At 43.6% G+C, this 26,808-nt stretch overlaps 1 protein-coding gene across 1 annotated transcript in view; it reads left to right on the forward strand.

The window, feature by feature from the left end:
- The window catches only part of LMCD1 (LIM and cysteine rich domains 1), a 66,504-nt gene that overhangs the window by 13,788 nt on the left and 25,908 nt on the right, over nucleotides 1-26,808 (forward strand). Inside the window, exons 2-3 of the mRNA XM_516253.8 lie at nucleotides 17,214-17,302; nucleotides 21,677-21,932. Coding sequence (XP_516253.4) covers nucleotides 17,214-17,302; nucleotides 21,677-21,932 — 345 coding nt within the window. The remainder of the gene's footprint in view (nucleotides 1-17,213; nucleotides 17,303-21,676; nucleotides 21,933-26,808) is intronic.

The raw sequence follows: 26,808 nt of genomic DNA on the forward strand, positions 1-26,808 counted from the left end.
TATGCTCCTTGAGAACAGAGACCATTCCCTCTTCCCCTTTGGGTGTGCCCTGGAACCCTGGCACATGTTATGGGCTCAGTGATAATAATAGATAGAAAAGGGAGTGGGATGGAATCGGGAAATAGGAGACGGAAAGGCATCAAAAGAGGTAAGAGCAGCTTTGTTCTCCTTTCTGACAGGGACAAGGAATTCTGAGGGGTTAGAAAGAAGGAAAGAGACCCTAAGAGCGGAGGATACAAAAACAAAACAGCTGTGGAATAGAGGAGGGGAGACCATTAACCTATTTAAGCACCCCTCAGTGTGGCCCCTTCCCATTCTGCACCAAGATCAGAACTGGCAAAGTAGGAGTGGGTGGGGGAAGTGGGGAGGAGACTTCGTGGTAGCATTTAGGAGGAATCTTAAGATGAAAAGGAAATGAAAGTGAGAGAAATTGAGGAAGCCAGTGCACCAAACCAGACCCTGAATTTTTTTATGCTTTCAAGTTTTATTCTCCTTCTTCAAGCTTCTCTACAAAAAGATGGGCTTTAGGATGGTGGACGAGCCAGGCCTTGATTCATTTCCCTTTTTCAAACAACTAACTTGAACCTTCATCTGAACCTCGAGGCCCTCTCTTTCTGGCTGGACATCTCTTGAGAACAAACTCTAGTGATTTCTGTGGTCTGGGGAAGTGGTTGGCCTGGATCACGGAACAACAGCAGCTGCATCTCAGGAGGCTTGGCCCTCCTGAGAGACAAGAGCCGGAGGGGCGACCGAAAACTGGCTGAAATTTAGTGCAAACCTCTCACAGCTCAGACAGCTATCTACTTTAAGTTTCTAGTCCTTGATGAATATTTATACCAAAATAGGGCCAGTGGAAAAGTTCCATCTGCGTGGATTTTAAGACTTTTGCCTTTCCTCAGCCACGTTGACCAAACTCAGGATAAGTGGCGGAATCATTGCCAAGTACATGCTCTTTGAAGTGCAAGAAATTCTGAGAAGGCCTTGAATTCATCATATTTCTTCTTATCCTGAAAACTTAGAGTTGGCACTCCTTTAAAAAAAAATGCTTAATATCAACACCTCTCAGTGCTTTATAATTTTAGCCAAGCCCTTGACACCATGTTGACCACAACACTCTTGAAGGAGTGGATAGGTCTATTCGAAGTTTTGCAGGGAGAAATTGCTTTGTTGGTTGATATTTTTAAAATCCGAATGATCCAATTATTCACTTTAATTCTCCTCTTTAGTTTGCTAGTAAGAAAAATGGCCCCAAGTTTTATCCTTAGTGTTATTAGTCATCCTCTACTCCTCAGAACCAAAACACCAGAAATTTCAACCATGTCGTACCTTTGATGTGTGAAGATAAAATAGAGGCCTTACTCTAGCACGAGGCATAGTGACTGCTCTTAGCAAGCACAGGCCAGGTGCCAGGCATTGTGCTACATCATTTTTTTCTGAATTTTACAATCATCCCATTTTGCAGATGAGTAAACTAAGATCCAGAGGGATTAAGTCCCATAGTTACATACTTAGTCATGGTGAATGTGAATGAAATGTGGGCAATTCAACCCATAGCTCTTCCTTTTCCTTCTGTACAGTGGGAGGATCCCTTATATGAAAATCTGAAATGCCCTAAAATCTGAAACTTCCTGAGCGCTGACATGAAGCCATGAGTGGAAAATTCCACACCTGACCTCATGTACATACACTTTGTTTTATGCACCAAAATTATTTAAAATATTGTATAAAATTACCCCCCAAGTTGTGTGTATAATGTGTATATGAAACATAACCATTTCAGGTTAAGGCTTGGATCTTGTCCCCAAGATATCGTATTACATATATGCAAATATTCCAAAACTGAAAAGTATTCAAAATCTGAAATACTTCTGGTCCTAAGCATTTTGGAAAAGGGATGCGCAACCTGTGCTATGTCTAATCTATATCTAACACGTTTTCAGTGTTCCAGAAGTTTGGGTCGTGGACTTGTTGGTCTAAAGATGAATTTAGTTGATACACAGGCATGCACTGACAACATTGAACCATGTTAGTCAGCATCTTTCTCTCATTTCAGTTCTTTCATTCTTCTGATTATATCAAGGAGGAAGTCTCCTTCTGATGCTAAAACGCCTTTATCATCCCAAACACTTGCTGAACTTCACTTTAAACAATTGGCAAGTAGTTCCCAGGCTCAGAACTTTTAAAAGGCAATCATACCTAGCTAGAATTTAATGATTCATATTTATTGCATTTGTTGTGGTTACCATCTAATTTTTATACACTTTAGAGATAATTTTTTTCAAGAAATATGTTTTTAAACATGTGTTTAAAGAAAAGTCAATAATCACACAGATGGTATATGGAGAACAAAATTCATGAAGGAGGAACATGAGGTTTTATAAACATATAATGCTTAATTATCCTTGGTTTTCAAAGCATCTTACGTACATTAAAATATCTGATTCCTACAACCACCTACCTCATGAAGCTCATAGGGATTATGATCCATTTTAAAGATGAAAAAAAAACAAGGTTCAGAGAACAGAAACTATTTGCCAGGGTCCACACAGGTAGTAAAAATGTAGCCAGGGCTCAGGTTCAACACTAAGCTCCAACATGCACAAAGCTCCCCCAACACTTTGTCAGCAAATCATTCAAGGGCAGGAGTGGATCAAGGGATATTCCAAAGCAATGAGCCCAGACCAGAAATGCCATGGAAAGGCTGCAAGGCTTACTGACTCACTGATTGCCTTGAGTTTTCATGATTTCCCAGTGCTTGTCTGTATTCTATTTCATGGAGAAGCCTGCAGCAGAGTTTTTCTAGAGCAGTCTAATTTTCTCTCTCTAGTGAGTCATCTTCCAGAAGGTCAAGAAACTGGCTGTCCCATCAGAGGGTCATCTCCTGCCTTCTGAGTACACCACACAAGGCATCCCTTATGTGACACAAACTAGAAACGGACCACTTGATGAGGAAAACTGGGTTCTGCAGCAAGAAGACAGCATTTCTTTCCAAGTCTCCTTGCCTTGAGCAGTTGACTGGGATTCAGATGTCAGGTCTGGGTGGCTGGACAGGCAAGGATACCATAAACATAGGAGAAGCAGGGAGAGGGTGAGTTGGCAGTCTCATCTGTCTATCCATGAAGAGATTCCGGGAGCTGAAAACACTCCTGGAGATAAAGATGAGAGCTGGAGAGAATAGTTGAAACTATGAGTAGATTCTAAGAAGAGAGGAGAAGAGCCAGTGGGAGAACCTTGGGGAGAGAAGAAAGTTATTGAGGAAGGCAGAGAAAGGGGTAGTCAGAGGGGCTGGTGTAACCAGAGGAGGCTAGGATCCTGGAAACCAGAGGAAACCAGGGTGCCTCTCTTTCCTTCTAACTCCCCTTTTGGGCATCATCCTCAGATGCAGGATATCTAACATATATTAGCTTTTGATGTGCCAAGAAGCATAGATGATGGCATAGATGAAGCATAGATGAGGGCATGGGTGAAGCATAGATGAAGGTGTTTTATATAAATGTTTATTGAGGAGCCACTATGTGCAAGGCATTATTCTAGAAACTGGTAATAGAGCAATGAACTAGACATAAAGTGACCCTGCCCTCATGGAGCTTACAGTCTAGCAGGAAACAATGACATTGAAGAGTTATATACATAATTAAATAATTACCATCATGGTGGATACTACAAAATACAAGGTACGGGGTTTTCTAAGACCATATGATAGGAGTGTCTGAGGGATAAATAGAAGTTTGTTAGGTAAAGGAAGAGAGAAATGGTCTAAACAGAAGGAACTGTATGTGGGCAGGCTCAGAAGTATGCAGGAATTTGGCATCTTTCCTGGGACATATGGTTAAATGAATAATTCTGAATGTACTCAAGAGATAATTTTCTGGAAAGTAACTTGGCTTCTGTAGTTCTGTTTTACATTTGAATTGTGGCAAATGAGTTTTAAAAACAAGACCTTGAAAGTGAATTATTTGCAATGTGAAGGACCGTTCACTAGTTTCTGTTTCATAAAACTGAGCTTAGAAAAATGTGGCCTAAATACTCTGTAAGTTCCTTTTAGTCCTAAAGATCTATGACTTTCTTACATGCAGAATCCAAGTATATATAGTGTGTACAATTAGATCATTATGCAGGGGGAAAATCAAGGAAAGGATAAAACATCTGAACCAAAAAGTGTATTTAGTGTTACGTTTAAAAACATGTGATAGCAAAAAAAAAAGAAAAGAAAAAAGAAAAAGGAGTCTTTTATAAGAAGGATGCTTGTTTAAAACCAGGAAAACATCTTGCTGAAGGCACTACAGTAAAACACAAGTGGTATTTTACCATCAAGACTCCAATGTTGGTTGAAGGAAATCCTTTTCCATGTGCACACACGTGTGTGTGTGTGTGAGAGTGTGTGTGTGTGTGTGTGTGTGTGTCAATGCTTCCATTGTCATAAAAGTTAACCCAGGAATTTAGGTGTGAGATTCCCAGCAGGAAGCATTTGCATAAGCAAAGCCTTAAGACTTTTAATAACAGTGCTGTACGTTTATACAACACATTTCCTTTTAAGATACTAAGATTCAGACAGGCAAGGTTAAAAATCCACCAACTTGGTGTGTTATGTCTCCCCTATTTCCAAAATTAACTCCAATAAAACTGTGTTATCCTTGGAAAGATCAGTAGGACTGCAAATTTGGAATTCAGACACATGCATGCACAAACACACACACACACCAAATGACATTCCTACAGGATGACATTCTTAAGACATCAGGCTGCTAAAATCAGGAGCATCTTATAAAACTAGGGAGGTATAATAAGTAGGTATTGCTGACCTCAAGCTTACAGATGTATCCTTGAGAAGGAGTCTGTTAAGGGCAGAACCCTAAGAACCACAAAACCAATTAGATTTTAATTTCCAAGTGTAACCTGAAGACACTAGGCCTGGGGACACCAACAGCTTGTTCTAATTTAGGAAAGGCAGGGTGGGAGGGGAGTAAGGGGTCCCCACAGGGACCTTATTTTCTTCTATCTTGATTTCCCTCAAGCTACTTGGTAAATCACTAAATAAGATTCCCAGGGAGTTTGGATAACTTCTGGCTCATAGTGATGCTGGTGGCTTTACTACATTTTCCCAAAGGCTGACAGGGCATATCTAGGGAAAGAAAAAGACAACTCCAAGAGAAAAAACAATTGTGTTGGAGCCTCTGGAAGCATTTAGTTTGGCAAGAAATGCCAGGTCAACTTTTGCCCTATAGGAATCCCTTTCATAGGCAATTAAAACAATGCCCACCCTTTGGGACTCTGAGTGATCTCAAAAGATTCATAAAAAGTCCACAAGTGGAAGGAGATCAGAGGACCATCCTCTCACTGACTGAATTAAGCAGGTAGCCCCTCAAATAACGGGCTGACTTTTCTAGAAATGTGGGCAATTCTGAAACAGCGAGCAGTGTCTGTAGCTAGTTCAAAGGGAGCTGGTGTCAAAGGAAAATATTAGTTCAGCCTTAAAAATCCTATCACTTCAGTCCAGTGGGGTCCCTTATACGTAAGATTTGTGGGCCTGCTTTGGATAAAACAACATGTAAACATCAGCTGTCAGCAAGAAGCTGGCAGCCAAAAAGGCTGGTTTCCTTTCCCCCTCAGTCATCTTCGTGTTCGCCCTGCCAACAGAATGTTCAACAAGGAGCCCGTGTCCTGGGCCAGGACTGCCAGATTCCTAGATGTTCCATGTGCCATCACACAGATCCAGTCACCCAGCAATGAATCTTTGAATTTAGAATTTGGAACTTTTTGCCTCATTCCATACTCCTCTTTTTCAAAGTGACCCCAACTCCATCCCCTTTGACAGATAAAAGAGAGATCCTGTGACTTTTTCCATGCTTCCCCTTCTCAAAGGCTGTCGCCCATGCCAACTGGGAGAAGGAGCCCAGCCTGCGAATGATTTTATAGAATTGCTTATAGCTCCTCTGTCCAAACGTCCCTCACATCAGGCTGTTCCAAGAGTTGCAAACCCTTGAAAAATGTGCTGATTTGAGTCTTATCACCTCTTTGTCTATTTTTGATGGAAGTGCTAAAAATACAAAAGAGTAAAATTATCCAAAAGGCAGACAGAAGAAAAAGAAAAAGGGGCAGATAGTCTCCTATCTTGGCTAGCAGAGCACTCACGGTGTCTTCTCCCTTATGCCAAGTGATACTGTGATGATAGGTAGACAATGCTAGTAGATTCGGTTGGTAGACCAGATGACCGAGGGAACTGTGATTGCAATCATAGATTCTTAATCAGAAGGAGAGTTGTTTTTTCATTTTGGTTTTTGTTTTTGTTTTTTTTCAAGATGCAGATGGTGGGGTCAGCTTCTCAGGTGGAGTACAGTTTTAGAACCACCACCATCACCCAACCCCTCAAAGGGAAGCACAGGCTTCTATACACTTACTTCTTTCATGGCCCAGGGTCTGGGTGTTTGGGCTTTCCTGGACCAGTCTCAAATCAGTGAAGCTTGGCTAGCAGAGATGGGTTGGGGGGAGGCAGGAGCAAGGTCTTAAACAGAGAAAGCTTTCATTTTGTATTTCCCTTTCCACATATGGATTTACTTTTCTACTCTGTTTTTATAGCCAGATTAACCCCTTTTGTTCACAGATGATGTCAGCCTTGGTGGTCTCCAATTATCCCCTCCCCTGGAGGGGAAGGCAGAGCTACACAAGTGATTACAAGCTCAGCAGTGTTCCATGAAAGGGCATCCATGGTGGCTTGGAGACTGCAGCGGGGAGGAGAGTGGGTAACTAGTCTAGGAAAGTCAAGAGTCTGCCCTGCGGAGGTGATAGGAGGAATTGGCCGGCCTTTTCCAGAACTGCCCCAGGGGTGTGTTCCTCAAGGAGCCTGAACACGGTGATTGGAACAGAGACTTCAGGGACAGCTGCTGTGGGAGTCACAGAAGCAACAGTTCCCTTCCATCAGTTCCCCAAAGGGTCTGGGACTACCATGCTTCGCTGCAGCCTCTCACATGCTCCACCTTGGCAGGTTGGGCTTCTGTGAATTTATTCCTCCTTTGTGACCAACCTGATTCTAACTTAATCTCACCCATTAGACATGACATGTCGAGAGAGAGGAACATTAAGGAGAACATGGTATATTTGGCCCCAAACCTAAATTCTCCCTTGAGTTGAACCTGGAAAAACTAATCCTGAGAGAGGAAAGAAAAAAAGGAATGATTGAACAATTTAATTAATTTTAAAAAATTAAAAATTAAAGGGAATATATCATTTGTCATAGAGAGTAAAAACTATTCTTTCCTTCAGCATTTGCTTAAAATTTTATTTGGGACACCAGAAACTCCTGACATCACGAGATAAATCCATCTGACTCTTCCAACTACAACCAGTCCACGGGATAAATTTAACACACACAAACCATGTAATAGGAAAAATCATGGAATCTTTACCCTGAAGGGCTGCCGATTCAGGCACTTCTGCCATCAGCGCATTATCCACCAATTGTGTTCTCATTCTGTTGCTTTAAATAGTATTGATCTTTAAAAGCAAAACAAAACTAAAGTTTCCATCCATAGAATTCTAAGTACTAGATCAGTAGGGCTCATCTCAATTTGTTTAGTCTGTGCATTTTTATCTTCATTACACAATTCAGGAAAAGAGTCTCTAAATTAAAGGGATTTCTTCACATTTGTGCTTGTCCAGACAGAGGAATAGGAATGCCCAAGGAGCAACCCTGGAGTAGAAATGGTAGATTTGAACACACATACACACTCTCACACATACACATGCAGAAGCACACACAGCTCCCTGAAGAGCATCTGTCCTATGACCCCAATGTAAACGAGGTCTTTGTTGCTGTCTGTGTGAGACTCACTGTGTTTTAGGATGCACTTTATCCAAGTCATTTTTTTGGTTGATTTCTGCCATAAAAGTGGGCTGCAAGTCTCACTCTTTCATATCATACTTGGGAAGACAGGATTCTCTTGGCCACAGCCTGAAGCCCTAGCGTGGGGGCTTCACAAAGCTTGGGGAAGTGAGTGAGCAAGAAGCCAAAGATAAACATGGAGCAGCGGTTCTGCTTTAAGATTGGAGGGAGCAAGATGGGGAACATTTGTTTTACATTACAACAGGAAAAATATAGATTGTGGAATAGGATGCCAAAAGTCACCCTGATGTTTAAGAGCAAATAGACTGGAAAGAGTCATTGTTCACCTTCCCTCAGCATCCCTGGCTTTCCAACCCCCTGGCCTCCTCCTCTGGTGACACACAGGACCTGTCTCAGGAGGAGAGGTCAGGCAGAGGATTTACTTTCAGGAAGGGCAACAAATGTAGACTTTAAGTTATGGACAGGCAGTTATCGTATTGGTAAGTATGTTGATTCCATTACTCTGTTAAGATTGTGTAACCCTGTTTTGGCAATTCCTTGCTTCAATTCTTGGGAGCTTCAAACAGTGGAAGAAGTCCAGACCCTTGTCAAGACCCCAGTCTTCCTTTTTTTTAACTTTTAATTTTTGTGGGAACATAGTAGGTATAGGCCCCAGGATTCTTAAGTGGGAAAGTGAAAAAAGCCTTCCTGGCCAGGGCACTCCCCAGAAAAATCATACTTCTTAAGGAAAAAAAAAAAAAAGACTTCCCATGCAGCTTGCAACCATCTGGGTGTTGCACATTCCCAGGTTGGGCCCCCTCATCTGGTGGGAATCCTCAGTCGAAGCTTCCACCTGAAGTTGGGGAGGGTTTGGGGACCACCCCTCGCCTCAGGCAGGGCAGAGGGTCTCAGTATCCATGAGTGCCCCAGAGAGGAGTCAGCCAGTCAGTGAAATTTAGAGGAAGAGGAAGGGTTGTGGTTTCCCTTCGGTCTGGTTAAGAGAATGACTGCATTTGGCACCAAAACCTGTGCGGCAGGCTTGTGCCAGGGCTGATGCTGAAATGACAACAATAAAAGCCAGACTTGCTATAAAAAACTCTCCTTGTAGGGAATGGTGGTCCACAAGCTGCGTATGAAAAGGGAATTTTTTTCAGCCTTATTGAAGTATAACTGACAAATAAAAATTGTATGTCTTTAAGAGGTATAACTTGATGGATTTGTGGTGTTGCTGTTGTTGTTGTTGTTGTTGTTGAGACAGGGCTTCACTCTGTCATCCAGGTTAGATGCAGTGGCACAATCACAGGTCACTACAACCTCAACCTCCTGGGCTCAAGCAATCCTCCCGCCTCAGCCTCCTGAGTAGCTGGGACCACAGAAGTGAACCACCATACCCAGCTAATTTTTTAGTTTTCTGTAGAGATGAGGTGTCACTATGTTGCCCAGACTGGTCTCAACCTCCTGGGCTCAAGCAATCCTCCCGCCTCAGCCTCCCGAGTAGCTGGGACCACAGAAGTGAACCACCATACCCAGCTAATTTTTTAGTTTTCTGCAGAGATGAGGTGTCACTATGTTGCCCAGACTGGTCTCAAACTCCTGGGCTCAAGCAATCCACCCTCCTTGGCCTGCCAAAGTGCTGAGATTATAGACGTGGGCCACCGAGCCTAGCCCAAATTGATGTTTTGATATGCATATACATTGTGTACTAATCAAACTAATTTTTTTACATGGTGAGAATACTTAAGATCTACCCTGTTAGCAAATTTCAAGTATAGAATACGGTATTGTTAACTATAGTCATGATGCTTTACATTAGATCTCTAGAACTTACTCATCCTGCCTAACTGAAACTTTGTACCCTTTGACCAACATCCTCCCATTTCTCTTAATCCTCAGCCTCTGGCAACCACAGTTCTGTTCTGTGTTTCTATGAGTTTGACTATTTTAGATTCCACATATAAATGAGATCATTATTTGTCTTTCTGTGCCTGACTTATTTCACGTAGCATAATGTCCTTGAGTTCATCCATGTTGTCATGAATGGCATTATTCTTATTCCTTTTTGAGGCTGAATATTATTCCATTGTGTGTGTGTGTTTGTGTGTGTGTACGTGGGTGTATGTGCCACATTTTCTTTTTCCATTTATTTGTTGACAGACACTTAGGTTGTTTCCATATCTTGGCTATTGTGAATAGCGCTGCAGTGAACTTGGGAAGGCAGTTATCTCTTTGAGATACTGATTTCATTTCCTTTGGATGTATATCCAGATGTGGGATTTCTGGATTGTATGGAAGTTCTACTTTTAATTTTTTGAGGAACCTCATACTGTTTTCCATAATGGCTGTACCAATTTACATTCCTCACAACAGTGCACAAAGGTCCAGGAAGGGAAATTATTAAGACAATGAGCTGAGAGCCTAAAAGTCCAAGTTGGAACAGTTGAAGTTACAATGGTGAGACCAAGTGATTCCCAAACTTGTCTGAACATTGGCATCCCCTGGGAACTTTCAGAAATACTGATGCCTGTAATCAACCCCCAGAGATTGTGGCAAAATTGGCCTGGAATGCACCCCAAGTTTTGGAAGCATTAAAAGATCCCCAGGAGAGTTTAATGTTGCAGACAAGTTAGGGAACCACTGTTGTAGCCCCTCGATACTCAAAGTGTGGTCCCTGGGACAGCAGAAATGGTTTTTCCTGGGAGGTAGGTAGAACTACATGTCAGGCTTGCCCAGACTTGCTGAACCAGAGTGTGCATTTGAGCTAGATCCCAGGTGATTTTGTGCTAATCAGAGTGTTTACTTAATTTAAGGAGCACTGCCCTCCTCACACACCCAGAACAGGCAAAATCCCCTGCTAAAGGACAATCTCATGACACACTATTTCTCCTTCCTAGCACTGATTCCATTTGTAATTTTACATTTGTGTGAGTTGAGAAAAATGTGTGAGGGCCCCAAAATATCTGGAAGAGGCTTTTTGGCATGGAACTGTAGTGCATTGGTTAAATTAAAATGTGGATCTGGAATTCAGATACCTGTGTCCAAATCTAAGCTCTAGCACTTTAATTTGACCCCCTTGAACCCCACTTAACTAGAGATACGGATTTTTCCAGGCTTTTCTGGTTTTCATACTAAAAAGTTCTACATCCTAGGCACCAAACAGTCTAGTGCAAACCAGGACAGTTACCCTTCAGTTAACTCATATGCAACCTAGAGGCACTAACAATATATCAGTAGTCTCAAACTTTAATTATTTATCAAAATCACCTGGAGGTCTTGAACAGCGATGTCTGGGCCCCACCTGCAGAATGTTTGATTTCATAGGTCTGGGGTGAGGCTTGAGAATTTGCAGTGCTCACAAGTTCGCTGCTGCTGTGCTGCTGCTTAGAGACCACACCTTGAGGACCACTGCAACATACCTCCCTTGTAGAGTTGTTGTAAGATTTGTACAAGGTCAGCCTTCGCACAGTGCCTGGAAAACCACAAATTCTAGTACTTGTTACAGCTACTATTGTTACTTTTGATTATGGAAAAGATGGGACTAAAGATGGTCCCTAAAGAGTCGGCAGGTTTTAAGTTCTCTGAGGTTTAGATGAGCATGAGCAAAATCCCAGAGTTTGCGTGGATTTAGTTCCGCAAGAGGCTCAGGTGGTTGGAAAGAGAATCTGGGTGGAAACAGTAAATAATATGGAAATAGAGACAAATTTGGACAGGTTACTAGCTGTTGAATCTTGAAGAAGAGCTTAACCTCTCTGAGCCTCAGTTTCCTTATCTGAAAATGAGGCTAATGAAATTATCTCATAAGGTTGTCAAGAAGTTTAAATGAAATATCATGAAAATGTTTGGCATGTGCCTGGCACATAGGAAGTACTCAATAAATGTTAACTATGATCATGATCACTGGGAAAGGTAAAACACTTTTGATTAAAGGCCAGTATAGGAAAAGGTAGACTTAGGATACCCCACCACCACCACCTTCAAAGGAGCTCCAATGGAGACCATCTGGATGGGCAAGTTGCTTCTCCACTCTCAGACTCAAGGTCATTCATCATCTTTTGACTGGGAATAATGATGATAATAATTATACTTCAGTGGGAAGTCATATTATTAAATAAGAGAATTACTAAGTAAAATCACTGAGTAAAATTCATGGCAGTAGGGTAGTTTCAGGGTCATATTTTTAAATACAATTCCAGTCCTTTCCCGGACCTTCTGATAATTTTATTCCACTCAACCCATCTCACTCCAGCTTCTCTCCCAGAACCCCTAGGGAAGGGTTTGTTTTAAATAACAAGTCATGTTGACCAATAATCTTTAATAACATGTATGTTTATAGAACTTAACCTGTAAAAGACAAGTCTGCATTGAATAGAATTTTGTGTCAATTTGGAACACACCACCTCAGAAAGGAAACCTGTAAGTAATCATTAGGGCGTGTGATAGTACTAAGATACCACTTTCAAAAAGATAGAATCACAACTGTTGTGCAAATATGAAGTGAAACTTAACAAAGATTGTGTTCTACCCATTAATGAGGGAACCCGTATGATATTTAGGCCAGTTTAAAAAGCGCTTGAGGAGTTAGGTATTTATAAGTAATTTAATGTTAGGACAAGATTGATGGGTTAGTTACAAAACTAATTAATGTCTTCCAGAACAGTAAACCATAACACTTGGGGTTATCTTTTTTGAAAGGACAGAAATTGTTTGTGTCTCTATTGGACCAAGATCTGCAAGTTAACGTGTTACTTCACAAAGACTTGGAGCTGAGCAAAGTACATTTCTCTAGATAATCCTATGGGGATGAGGAGAGCCAGTGTCATATTGCCTCCATATGACATTGAAAGGATGTGCCACTCACCTTTCTGCCTTATGTCTGAGTTTTAAATACTTTTCTAGGGGGCCGGGGGGACAGGATGGAGTGCAGTGGCGTGGTCATAGCTCACTGCAGCCTTAAACTGCTGAGTTCAAGTGATCCTCCAGCCTCAGCCTCTCAAGTAAGCTGGAACTACAGGCACATACTACCACACCTAGTTTTTTGTTGTTGTTGTTTTCTTGTAGGGATTGGGGTCTCACTGTGTTGCATAGGCTGGTCTTGAGCTCCTGGCCTCAAGCAATCCCCCTGCCTCAGCCTCCCAGGGTGCTGGGATTACAGGAATGAGCCACCACATCTAATTATTTTTTTAACAATGGCAAATACTTATTTCAATTTACTGCCTTTTAATGTTACATGATGCTTACAACAGCCCTATTGAGACAAAGAAAGGGCAGGGATAATTCATTTTTCAGAGGAGGCAATTGAGTTACTCCATGAGGAAGAAGCTGAGCTGGAAGGAGAACCCCCATTTTCTAATTCCAAATCCCATGCTCATCCCTAAATTCCCAATTGCATTTTCTCTTTTACATTCCTCTTCCTCTCAACCCTACATTGTTCTTGGTGACATTTTTTTCCCTCTAAGACTTCCCTTGGGATTCACCTGAAGGCAAATGCTTGAGAGAGGAGTCCCAGAGTTGCCCCTGCTCCTTGCATCCCCAGGGGTCTCCTGGTCTAATCTAAGTCCTTTTAAGTCCCTGCCACCATTCAGTTTCACGATAATATCAGATGAACCACATCCTACTAACCCAAGCCAAGGAAAATCGTCAAAACATTTCTTCCTGTTCTCGGGAGAAAGGACAGATTAGATGCTGCATTCCAAGAAACCTTTTTTTAAGTGATGGTTTCTTTTAAACTCTTCTATTCTCAGCTACTGTGAGACACTGTGCCGTCTTTCAAGAGACAGAGCCCACATCAGAAAAACCTACTGTTTATAAACCAGAGTATCTCACTTGGGACTGTGGCTGACTGATGTTTTCCCCTCCTCAGTAAACAAGATCGTTCTCTCTGTGTTGAAGATAGCGGGGTCTGTCTGGCTTCTGGATGAATGGCATGCAGTGGACAAATGACTATTTATTGCATTAAACAGTCAGCCAGGAAACTAGCTGCAAGTGTGGCCTGATGACCTGAATCAATTTCTTCCTTGCAAGGCCATTTATTTTTCTCTCCCACATACTTCTGTTGCCATGGAAACTGTCCCACTAGCAGATGGAGACCAGGGCCAACTCTCGCTTCCTGAACCTTCATTTAGTTTAGCGTTCTTGCCCAACTAGGCCAGATCGCCTGTGTCTTCACTTGCCTGACTGCATGGGCTTTCTTTGTGCTTGTTGAGATTTTAACGTCGATTCTCTTCAGGTGATGGGTAGCAGAGCACCGCGAGGGCAAAGGGCTAGGGATGGCCTCACTTAATGAGTTAATCATTAAGTATGGGACATGTGTGAGCTTATTTTGTTTTTACATTTTGTAGGAAAACCTAATCAGAGAGGCAACTCTTTTTACAAGTCAAAAAAGTAGAGAATAAGAAAGTATAGGGGGTGTGTATTTAGAAAAAATAGTTCCTCTGAAGTCCCCTAGCATTTTGAAGCTAGAAAAAAATGTGTTGAGAATATCTAATTTAGGGTCTCTCAAACTTTTCTTCACAAGATGTAATTAATGACAACAACAAAAAACGCTCAGTGCATAATAAGTGTGTGCCAAGCCCTTTTCAGGCAGCATCCCATTTAACCTCCTGGTAACCCTGCAAGGCAAGTTGCATTCTTGTTATCCCCATGACGCAGGTCATGGAACTCAACAAGCCTACTTGCCCAAGTACAGTGGAGGAAAGGGGAAAAACTGGGACTAAAGCCTGGGTCTCCAAACCCGAAACAGTTGCTTGCTCTCTACCTCACTTCTTGCTTCTAACGTAGGCTGGCCTGTTAAAGGCTCGGGAGCCTCTACACATCCAGTGCCTGCCATTTGTATTTGATCAGGTAATTCTCTGTCCCACTCCCAACCAGGAACCACTTTGTAACATCTCACCAAGTGAGGATCCTGCAGAACAGAATGTGGGCAACCCCAGTGCAAGCCAGTTCCTTATTTTTCAGAAGAGATGCTTTAGGCTGGGCAAGGAAATGACTCATCTCCAGTTACACAGCTAATAAATGCCAGAGTTGGCACCCAAAGGCCAGACCCCCGCATCACCGGCGAGTGCTCTGCTCTGCTGTGCTACCTACATCACTATTTCTAAATCAAACCCCGAGTTTGCAGACAGATTGCAGCTCCACTCTCCAAGCCAAGCATCAGAACTAATCCCCTTGTAGAATGAGGGTTAAATCAGCCTCTCATTAGAAGAACAATAAAGCTGAAGTGTGCAGGGTGCTTTGCCACTTGGAAATGCTTCCACCTACCTCTCCGGTTTCCAGCCTTCTGAGTATATCTGAAATGGTCCAACAATGAAGCCTTATTCACAAGTTGTATATCTCCCAAAATAAACTTTGAATGACTCCAATATTAAGTGTGTAAGGATCACTGCATTTCAACTAGGAGAACTGAAGGTGTCAAGAAGGAGAGGTGGAAATGAGCAAGGTTATATGCCAGTGGCTTTAGGGAGCAAAGTCCTACCCGTGAAAGAAAGCTCCCAGCTTAGGAGAATGAGTTAGCAGTGGGTGTTGTCTTAATTTTCACTTTTCACATGAATCTAGCATTGAATAGGCCTAAATATAAACCTGCTTCCCTCCACACTCCACATATCTGCAACATGACTCTCACTCCCTGAAGCTGTAAATATGTATTGAACAAAATGACAAAGTGTGTGGGGACATGGTGTACACAGCAGTCACCAAATAGAAGGCATGGAGTGAGGCATTATTGTGAGAAGATTTGGTGCTGAAGAGAAGTATTGTGAAGGACAGCTGTCTCTTTCCATACGTCTGAATTCTACCACTGGCAATGAGGATGGCTTCACAAGTTTCACTGCTTGTATTTTCCCTCTTAAATGCAAAGAGAGGAGACTAGCAGCATCCAAAGGACATGCTCAGATTGCATACCCTACTCATCATGCCTGTCATACCTTTTTTACCTTGCACATTTTCTTCCTTCTGCTAGGCATCTCCTTTCCCTTTTCTGCCTGTCCATCTTGCACAGCCCAAATCCAAAGTCACCTCCTCTAAGAAGAAGTAGTCTGCTCTAATAAACTCATATTTCCCATATGAATTTATTAACACCTTCCCCTGTGCTTCTAAAATCTGTGGCAAAATAAGAGCAGTTACCATGTCTAGTGCCTAATGTGGTCCTGCACGTTACTATATTATCTCGGTATCCACTTGGCAGATAAGGAAACTGAGGCTCAGTATGTCCAAGGCTAGGCAGCCAATAAGTTACTGAAAAGCTCGATTTGGAATCCAAGTCTCTCAGACTCCAAACTTCATGCCTCTTTTACTACACAACATGCAGCTTCCTTTACCTCAGACTTGCCCCTTACAGGAGCAGGAGATGAATGTGTTTTTCTCTCCATATCCCCCTAGCTAACCGTGAGTTCCACTAGGGCACACCTGAGTCTTATATTGTATTCCTGTGTCTGGTACATAGTAGATGCTAAATAAATGGTATGTTTGTTGGATAAGAAGCTTATCCCTTTACATTACTAGTTGATTGAGCCCTGCTTCAGGTGAAATCATAATAAAGTACATCCCTGTACCAAGTCATCCCCACCCCAACCCCAATGGAGAGTTGGGTAAGTTTCTCAGCCAGCAGATCCATATTACTAACACACTTCTTCTCCAATGTTAATGTAATGCAGATCTCCTGGGAATTTTGTTAAACTACAGATTCTGATTCAAACAGGCTGGAGTCGGGTGTGAGGGTCTGTATTTCTGGCAAGCCCCAGGTGACGCTTCTGGTTTGAAGATGCCATTTGGGTTTAAACACCTCAGCAGCAGCAGCAAATGCACTTTTGGTACCTTTGGCTGGTAGCAAGTAATAAAACCTGTCTCATGCATTGTTCTCCTTCCAAAGGAGATTTTAAGTGCTCATGTGATTTTTCAGTGTTTTAGCAAAATATTTAAGTTATGCTTCAAGCTATAAACATTTGGCAAAATGCACATTTGTTTGTGCCTGTAGCTTTGGTTTAATCACACTCTATCAATAAATCACAAATAAATGAAGGAGAGGAGACACTCACTGAAGATTCCATTCCAGTGACAAGTGAGAGTGGGTGAGGGTGGGGGATGGAATAGATGGTCACTCACAGCAGGGCGTTTCCAACCAGTCTTGCAGTTTTGAAACAGCACTGGAGGCTGGGAAAGAACCCCCATTGCATTCTTATTGGGAAGAGCCCCACCCTTCCACAATTGCCTACCCTCTGGCCCCATTCCATGTTCCCGTTTGGTCTTCTCAGTTCCCGGTAAACAGTTTGTGATGGCTTATTGATCTCAAGCCCTTTGAACCCCACACAGTCCCTTTGCCAGCATGCCAAGTCTTTTAGAGGTCAAGCATCTCCAGTCCAAGATGTTTGGAAGGAAAACACCCTCTTTTCTGTTCCTTTTCCAGATGTCCCTGGGCCAGCTGCAGTCAGCAAGAGGTGTGGCATGTTTGGGATGCAAGGGGACGTGTTCAGGCTTCGAGCCACATTCATGGAGGTAACAGATTTTGTCAGGAGGGTCCCTGTCTGCCTTTGTTACTTGGCTGTCCTCTCGGGGAACCCTGGTTGCTTTCTTCGCTGAGACTGCTTTGGTTGTATGCGTTGTCAGGGAAGGATGGCTGCAGAGGGAAGGCACTCCTGCTTGGTCCAATTCAGAAACGAAAAAAGTCCTTGGGGGAGTGTGGCGGGGGCAGTAAAGATGTGAAGAAGGAGTTTAGCACTTCCTAAACCATTTCAAGGTAGAGTCCACCAAACCCAGCCCAGCAAGAATTGCTCTGGGAAGACCCAGGCAGAGGTTAGCTGGTCCCTTGTGCCTTTGGGGTATGCCTCGGGGTTTGGTGGATGGGGTGATCTCCCCTCACTGCACCAACTTCGCTGTGGATGGGTTTTGGTCTAGAGTGCCCCCTGGGACAGAAAGAGAGGTCATTCTGTCCACAGTACTTAAAAACCAGGACCTGGTATTCATATCTGCACAGGAGGACCATAAGATCCAGCTGGAGTTGGATTCGCAGAGGTTTTCTTTCTTTTTTTCCACTGAGGATTCTGAGGTTAAGAATGAGGCTGCCACAATGCAGCGTCCCTGGGCAGCATTCATGTCAGCATCTATGTGGACGGCACCTCTGGAGTGTGCAGGGAACAGACTGTGAGTCTGTCCCTGCAGCCCTGGGAGAGGAAAGTTAAGTTCTGTGGAGCACATAGCAAAGAAAGAGTTTTTATCCCCACTGCTGTAGCGTTGCCTTGAGCGCTCGTGGGGGTACAAAGTTTGGAAGGTGTTTTCGCAGCAATACTGACTTCCATTATGAGATGGGAATTATAAAAATAACTACGTATGAACTGAATGAAATCTTTTTTATTTAAATGTTGAAATAAACCTAAGCAGTAGGTATTAGTATCTCCATTTTGTTGATCAGGACATTGAAGGTAGGCAATGGGGCAACAACTACCAGATGGCAGGATTTGAACTCAGATCTGCATGAATCCCAATCCCATGCTCCTAACCGTTCTGCAGTACACAGGGCTATGAGCTTTCAGAGCAGAACACTGTTCCCTGACTCCATTCCCTGACAGTTCCCAACCTCAGAGGAGCTCGCACCGTCTTCTGGTTGCTAGGGACCTTCAAGGTCATCCAACTCAGGCTTCTATCCCCTTCAAAAATTCCTTCTATAATTTAAACACTCCTAGGAGGAGTTCTCCACACTTACTATATTTTGGCCATTTGAGCTCTTTCTGGCCTGGAAAGAAAGTCAACTTCCTTATCATTTCAACCCCACTGGTCCTGAATCTCAGGACAGCGTTGATTCCTCCTCAGCAATTTGAAGACAGCTAGGACGTCTCCTTTTATACTTCTTGAGCCAGGGGAAAATGTTATCTAAATGCACCCACCGAGTCAATTCAGTCAGTTTTCCCTTCTCTCAAGGACCTCAATCCTGTGCTCCCTGCTGTCCAACATCTGAAAATGATCATTTGGTACATTTTTTCTGGTTTTCCAGTTGTTCAGGAAGAGAGGACAATTCTGGACCCTATTTTTCATGGCAACAAGCAGAAGTCTCTTAGCATTGTTTTAATCCCTCCATTTTCTTGTCATCGTACAAATGATTTGAACATCAAGTGAATTTGTCTTTGAGAAATACAGATTGAAGCTTGCAGGTCCTGCATATCAAGTGTCATCCTTGGTTTGAAGAATCCAAATAGGGACTTAAATTAGACTCAAATTGAAGCAGTAACATCACAGAAGCTTAGGAGGGAAATCCTGTTAAACTTTTTTATGCTCCAGGTTTTAAACTCTCAATTGTTTGTAAGACATTTAAATGACCAGAGTGCCAACCAACATGGTTTAATAGGAAAGCCCTTCAACTAATCATCACAGGACAGAATTCAGTCCCAGATTACCAATGACAGATTACAGAAATGGCTGTTTTAATACTGTTGAGGATATTTTGGGGTGTGCCTGTGTCCTCTATAATCTGGGCACCTGGAAAGAGTGGGGTGGGGTGGGAGGGGTGTATCCCTCATGTATAAAGTCCTAGAAATGTGCCTGGCCACATGAAGAGTGTGAATAAAAGGAGAAATTGTGTTGACACCATTTCAAGGAACATCTCAGATCTGTTAACTTTTTTTTGTTTTGAAATGTTTTGCATTCCCAGCCTCTCTAATTAGCATCCTGAAATTCCACATTAACTGCAAAAGCTATGGGCAGCCTCCTCATCTAGTTCCATTTATGGAAAGTATTAGGGAGGTCAGAAGGTCAGATGGGACACTGAATAGTCAGGTTCCTCCATGTCCCTCTATGCCAGGATTTCCTTCACTTTCTGCCTCTTCCTTCTTCCACTTCCAGCCCTGCTGTTCTCACTCCCCTGATACTGCCTAGTGCCTGTCTTCTTAAAGAAGCAGGCTTCTCATGCCTGGCTCTGAAAATGGATAAGCAAGAGAATATTATTGATTGTGAATAAAATGCAAAACAAAACAACCCATTTTTATTTTTATTTATTTAATTTTTTTTGAGAAGGAAAACCTTCTCATTTATTCCCTGCAGCACCCTTAGGGTCATTTTCTCCTTTTTGCTACTGGAACACATCCTTGAGATTGTCAATTTTAACATTTCTCAAATTGCAGCCCACTGAATGTGAACTTGTACTGCAAGCTTCTCCAGTAGCATTCAAAATGTCATGCTGCACATCACCATATCAAAGTCAAAGGAGTAGCTTCGCACTAAAGAGAGGTGTTTAACCTCCCTTAGCCCACTGTTTTCCAAACTCATGACCACTAAGCACCAAGCCTTTTTCTATGTACCACACAGCAATCTCCTGGAGAACTGGCCCAGGCCAGTAGAACTACCCCCAGATTATAGGCAACTCTCTTCTGCCCTGAATGTATTCTACTTTATATAATTTCCATCTGATTTTCTCTCCCTCTCCCATCCCAACTGTAAGCTCCTTAAAGGTCACAACAAGGCCTTCTTCTCTTCATATTCAGTAAGGGCTTCCCAACCTCTCAGCACAATTGACATTTTGGGCCTCATAATTCTTTGTTGTTGGGGCTATTCTGTGGAATGTAGAATGTTTATAGCATCCCTGGCCTCTACCCACCAGACACCAATAGCACTCCTCTACCCCACTGGGACAATCGAAGATGTCTCCAGACATTGCTAATTCTGTCCTTTGGGACAGAATTGACCTTAGTTGAGAACCACTAATTTAGACCATCAGGGCTTGCCCCCACTAGCCCCACAATCAACGTTTGTGATATTCGATCAGACGTATTTACCTCCTGACTGTAGGAGGGAAAAGGAGGGTTCCCTCAGCCTTGCCGATCATTCAGCTGCAGTGACCTCCCTTGCTGGGCCTCCCTCGTCCCTGCAGTTGGCCTTGACATTGCTCACTTTACTGAACAAGCTCTCAAGTTGCATGCAGAAGAGCATCTGAGACCCAGCACAGCCTGCCCATGGTGACAGGCCGGAAAGGGAGGGGAGCGATTTTCCTCTCACGCCGTGGAACTCTCTTGATTTCTAAACCTTAACAGCATGACACCAAGTAGCCACAGATTTTTGTTTTTAATTGTCAAAGAGAAGCATGAGGCTTTTTAGTAAATCTGAACCCTCCCCAGGATGTGTTTCCTTCTTCCGACAAAGCCTTCCCAATACACATCCATCTCCCCAGCCAGAGGGGTTTTCTGAGCTCTCTCCCTGCCGGGTCCTGTTCACAAATTTCTTGAAGAAAATATTCACTGCATTCTAACGGCAGTATTTATGCTAAAGAGCTTAAAAGTTGCTGCAGCTCCGAGGCTATGATCTTGGAAAACAATTTTAATAATTCTTTAGAGCAGGAGTTTGCAAACTTTTCTTGTAAAGGGCCAGAAAGTACATATTTTAGGCTTTGTAAGCCAGATACTCTCTGTTGTAACTACTAACTCTGCTGTTGTTGCCCCAAATCAACCACAGACAATATGTTAATGAGTGGTCATGGCTGTGTTCCAATAAAACTTTATTTACAAGAGCAGACTGTGGGCCAAGTTTAGGTTATGGGCCACACAGACTCCAGCCCAGCTTTAGAGCATCAGCCCAGCTTTAGAGCATCTCTGATGAACACATCAGCCTTTGCCGTGGCAACCACCAGGAGGGAAAACATACCACTCTTTTTACCAGCACAAGTTATATCCTACATTCCTCACTGATAGATGAATACAAACACTGTCATTTCCCAAATGCAGTTCCCAATTCCAAAGGCCTTTTTGTCTCAGGTTACCATTTGTCTGCTGCTAACCTTTCCAACTTAAAGTTTTAGCTTGCTTTCAAAAGGGTAGATGCTGCTAGCAGGAGAATCTGCCTCTTTTTCCTGGAGGTTAATCTCACTGGTCCCCATCCACCCACCCCCAGGAAAATATGCAAGTCTTGCAAATGCAGCCAAGAGGACCACTGCCTAACATCTGACCTAGAAGACGATCGGAAAATTGGCCGCTTGCTGATGGACTCCAAGTATTCCACCCTCACTGCTCGGGTGAAAGGCGGGGACGGCATCCGGATTTACAAGAGGAACCGGATGATCATGACCAACCCTATTGCTACTGGGAAAGATCCCACTTTTGACACCATCACCTACGAGTGGGCTCCCCCTGGAGTCACCCAGAAACTGGTAAGAGAGCTTCCCCAACCAAGCAGTTGTTTTCCTATCCTCATAAATACTAGCCATGTCAAGTGTTTCTGAATTTCAAACATGGGGTGGCAAGAGATCAAGGTCACAAAAATGACAGGAGTGGCTGTGGTTTTAGCCCTGCCCTTATATCATGTGATGTTGAAAAATGAAGACTATCTGGGCCTCGGTTTTCCTTATCCATGAAATGGGTAGAGGTGTTCATATGGACCCCAAAAGGCCTTGCAGCTCTAGTACAGGGGCATTTATTGTTCCATCTGGGCTCCTCACTTCTGAACAGGAGATAGTTTATCACTCAAAATTCTGAGTGCTTATCTACATCTGCAAGATATTCATTTTCCCTCGAAGTAGCCTGGGATATGCCCTTTGCAAACCTGTAGGAGAGCAGAGAAACAGTTCTCTCTTCTGCCTAAATGCTGAAACCTATTGGTCTTAGAAGGGAGAGCCAAACTGGTTTTATATAACCTTGAACAAAAGCAACCAGAGAAATCTCAAGTAAATGATCAGAGAAACCCTGAGGAGGGCAGAAAGGACACAGGTCCAGAGAGAGCAAGTGACTCACACAAGGTTACACCCTAGCTGCTCGCTGGAATCCCCGGGACCTGCAGAAGGTCTCCATACCCAGGTCTCATCCCAGACCATTGAGTCAGAAGCTCCAGACTACAAAATCCAAATCATCAGATGTGACCATTTAAATGACTCCCCATGCAGCCACCTTCAAGATCCAGTGCACCAGATCAGGGCTCCTATAATCTCAACATGTGTAGATATCACCTGGGGAGCTCATCAGAATGCATCCAGCAAGTTTAGGGCCATCCTGAGATACCGCACGCCTGACATACTCCCAGGTGATGTTGATGCTACTGGTCCCCAGAACCTTACATGTGGAGTAACAAGAGGCTGGATGATTTCTATAAGTTAATACAATTTGTAGAAGGTTCAACAATTTTAAAAATGCAAGCATGGCATTTAATTGAATATTTGCTGGAAGAAAAGGAGTGCCTCTGGAGCCCTTCATGGCCCTATCCTTCAGGCTCCTCCATGGCTCCCATCACTGTGCTCTCACTCCCAACATCTCAACACCTTAAGACACTCTGACTTCCTCCTTCCAGAGCTAGAACACACCAAGCTCCTGCCCTCCTTGGGGCCTTCGCACGTACTGCTCCTTTTCTGAAAGGTTCTTTCCTTGCTCTTCCCAAATAGTCCTTCTCCAGATATTCAATTTACAATAGATGTCACCTGCCATCCTATCACATTTTTTATTTCTTTTGCTTTCTTTAACAACTTTTATTGCAAACAGATTATCTTTTTTCTGTGCCTAGATATGAGGGCAGACACCCTGCCTGTCCTGTAAACCATAACATCCCTGCACCCAGGATGGTGCAGGGTGCAGGACAGGTGTGACGAGTGTTAGTGCAATGTCACCTTTTAGGCCAGAGATGCTCTAAGTTTGGGCTGTGGACTGGAGCTCTTCCACACAGTCTTTGTGACCTGGACCCAATGAAAAAAGTTGAGAAATTGAGAGTATATGTTGGGAAAATATTACAGCAATTTGACATGCAACTGTGTGATGGGATGAGAACTCATATCAGAACAGAATTCCACTGTAGTAAGATTCACACTGAAATCTCATGGGGCATGTGCTACGTTCTAATCACATGAGAGAGACCACAAATCACTCTGCAATAAGTAAAAAACAAACAAACCTTGATCCTTCGCCATAGAGAGTTTCAGAGGCACAGTTCTAAGCTGTTGCCTTAAGGGGGGAAAATCCCTTCCAGATAAAATGAAGAGAGACTAAGATTTTTTTCTTAATCTGTACTTTTTGATAAACAAGAGCACATTTTAAAAGAACACTTCAGCATCCATGAACTCGATCACCCTGTAAGGCGGAGTTGTTTTACATGTAAGGAAACACAGAATGGTTAATTGGCTTTCAAAAGTTTTTAGTACTAGACAGGGGCTTGCCCCGGGCCACAGAGTGTGGCCACAGAACAACAGCAGAGCCAGGACATGCCCGGTAGTTCAGAGCTCAGGTCTCCCTCCAGCCCCAGGTCTGGGTAAGCTATCAAGCAGGTCTCCAGGATGTCAGTGGAAACTAAAGCAAGCAGCTCATGAAAGAGCTGTCTGCGGGCGTCAGGGACCAGCTGGTGAAAACCCCAAACACATTGACCCCAGACTAATCAGGGGAAGCCATCGTCAGGCAGTGATTAATGCTGGCTCATAAAACCACATGGCTATAAAGAACCCCTCTGTCTGCTCTGCATCTGGGCGTCCAGGGCAAGTCCCATTTCTGAGATTGGACAACTCCCCCTTCCCACTCACCTTCCCAACATTTTTATTATTATTATTATTATTATTATTATTATTATTGTACTTTAAGTTCTAGGGTACATGTGCACAATGTGCAGGTTTGTTACATATGTATACATGTGCCATGTTGGTGTGCTGCACCCATTAACTCATCATTTACATTAGGTATTCTCCTAATGCTATCCCTCCCCCAGGCCCCCACCCCACCACAGGCCCCAGTGTGTGATGTTCCCCATCCTGTGTCCAAGTGTTCTCATTGTTCAATGCAGCCATAAAAAAGGATGAGTTCATATCCTTTGTAGGGACATGGATGAAGCTGGAAACCATCATTCTAAGCAAACTATCCCAAGGACAGAAAACCAAACACCGCATGTTCTCACTCATAGGTGGGAATTGACCAACTTTTTTTTAATTACCGAATGATCAAGACTGATTATATTTTGGGAATGGGACCGAATTTTGCTATCTCTCATCCTTTGCAACCAGAATGAAAGTCTGAGCAATTCTTAAGCCTTCAAATGCTGATAACAATAAGCCTAATTGTGGATATTTGTTAAGTATTTACTGTGTACTAGCCACCATACTAGGAGCTATCCATGCACAATCTCATCTAATTATCCAGCACTGTTAGAAGTATACTATCATTACCCTCATCTACAAAGAAGGAAACTGAGGCTCAGAGAGATGATGCAACGATGCAGCTAGCCCAATGTCCCACAGCCGATGTAAGTGACAGAGCCAGGTCTTGAACTCAGGCCACCCTGACTCCAAAGTTTGGGCTCTTCCCTACCAATCCAGGCCAGGCCAGGCGAACTGGCAGGTGGGAGGGGAGGCAGGAAGGAGCAGATACCCTGGGTTAGCATTTTCAGGGAAGGATGTCATGAACAGGAAGCAGCTTGAGTGTGGCTTTGAAAGCTGCCAGGATGTGGGGGAAGGAAAGAGGGAGAAGACAAAGGAAGCCAGCATCCACTGAGCATTTGTATGTGTATCTCATGCACACCTCACCGCTCCCTATGTGCTGAGTATGTTACAGGCTCATTTTACAGAGGAGCAGACAGAGGCCCGTGAGGAGCCAATGCAGGGGTGGCACTTACTCATACCTCGCCCTCTGCTTCCAGACCCATGGCAGGCATTACTTATCAGTCAGAGTACCGTTTCCCATTGACTTCTTATCGGCCCTCAGGATCCTTCTTCACACAGCACTCTCGGTCACCACTATGGACTGGGGTTGACTTGTCAGATGAAGCCCATTTACTGTTCTTGGCTGCCAGCAGAAGAATCAGGAAGAGAAGAATCAGAACAGGGTCTCCGGATTCCAGAGCCCATGTGTGTTTCACTGCCTAATCCAGGGTACAGGAGTGCCTTCCCTTCCACTTCGCTTTGCATTTTTAGTTTCTTTCCTGATACAGGCAGATTCCTGGAACCTCTCCACCCAAGATGTCCCAACCAGGTTGCAGAGCACCAAGTAACTCAGAAAGGTCCTCAGGGGGCCAGGTGCAGTGGCTCGCGCCTGTAATCCTAGCACTTTGGGAGGCCGAGGCGGGTGGATCACCTGAGGTCAGGAGTTTGAGACCAGCCTGACCAACATGGTGAAACCCCTCTCTACTAAAAATACAAAAATTAGCCGGGTGTGGTAGCAGGCGCCTGTAATCCCAGCTACTTGGGAGGCTGAGGGTGGATAATCGCTTGAACCCGGGAGGCGGAGGTTGCAGTGAGCCGAGATTGTGCCACTGCACTCCAGCCTGGGCAACAAGAGCAAAACTCCATCTCAGAAAAAAGAAAAATCAAGAAAGGTCCTTAGGAAAAACATAAAACCTAAACCAACCTTTCCAACTGGTTAGAGAAAATGCTTCCTGCTAAAGGTTATGGGAACAAGATTTAGCTCCTATGACGTAGTCAGGTATGAGACGTAGATAACATGACATAGTCAGGTATCAGAGAGATACCTGGGAGATTCTGTTTCAGAGTCAGAGCAGTGCCAGGTGGTTGACTCCGGCCCAAACCTCTGTCCCTGTCATCCCCTTCCCAAGTCCATGCCAGTCAATAGTGGTTGCTTGGAGGGCTGTGTTAAGAGGGATTCTGAGGGCTTGATTAGCAACGTTTGTGAATAGGGAGCAGTGGTGGAAGTCTCAGACCAGCCAGGCAAGGCCAGGCATCACAAAGTACACACCAGTGGCAACTGGATGCAGTGGCATTGACAATGCAAAGACAGAGAGGCTGGAGCTTTTTTTTTTTTTTTTTTTTTTTTTTTTTGAGACTGCGTCTTCCTCTGTCGCAGTGGCAGGATCTGATCTCACTACAACCTCCGCCTCCTGGGTTCAAGCGATTCTCATGTCTCACCTTCCCAATTAGCTGGGGCTATAGGCACACACCACTATGCCCAGCTAATTTTTTTGTTGTTGTTTTTAAGTAGAGATGGGGTTTTACCATGTTGGCCAGGCTGGTCTCAAACTCCTGACCTCAAGCCATCTGCCCGCCTCGGCCTCCCAAAGTGCTTGGATTACAGGCATGAACCACCATGCCCAGCCCCAGCTGGAGCTTTGAG

Source organism: Pan troglodytes, chromosome 2 (assembly GCF_028858775.2).
Source record: "Pan troglodytes isolate AG18354 chromosome 2, NHGRI_mPanTro3-v2.0_pri, whole genome shotgun sequence".
NCBI lineage: Eukaryota > Metazoa > Chordata > Mammalia > Primates > Hominidae > Pan > Pan troglodytes.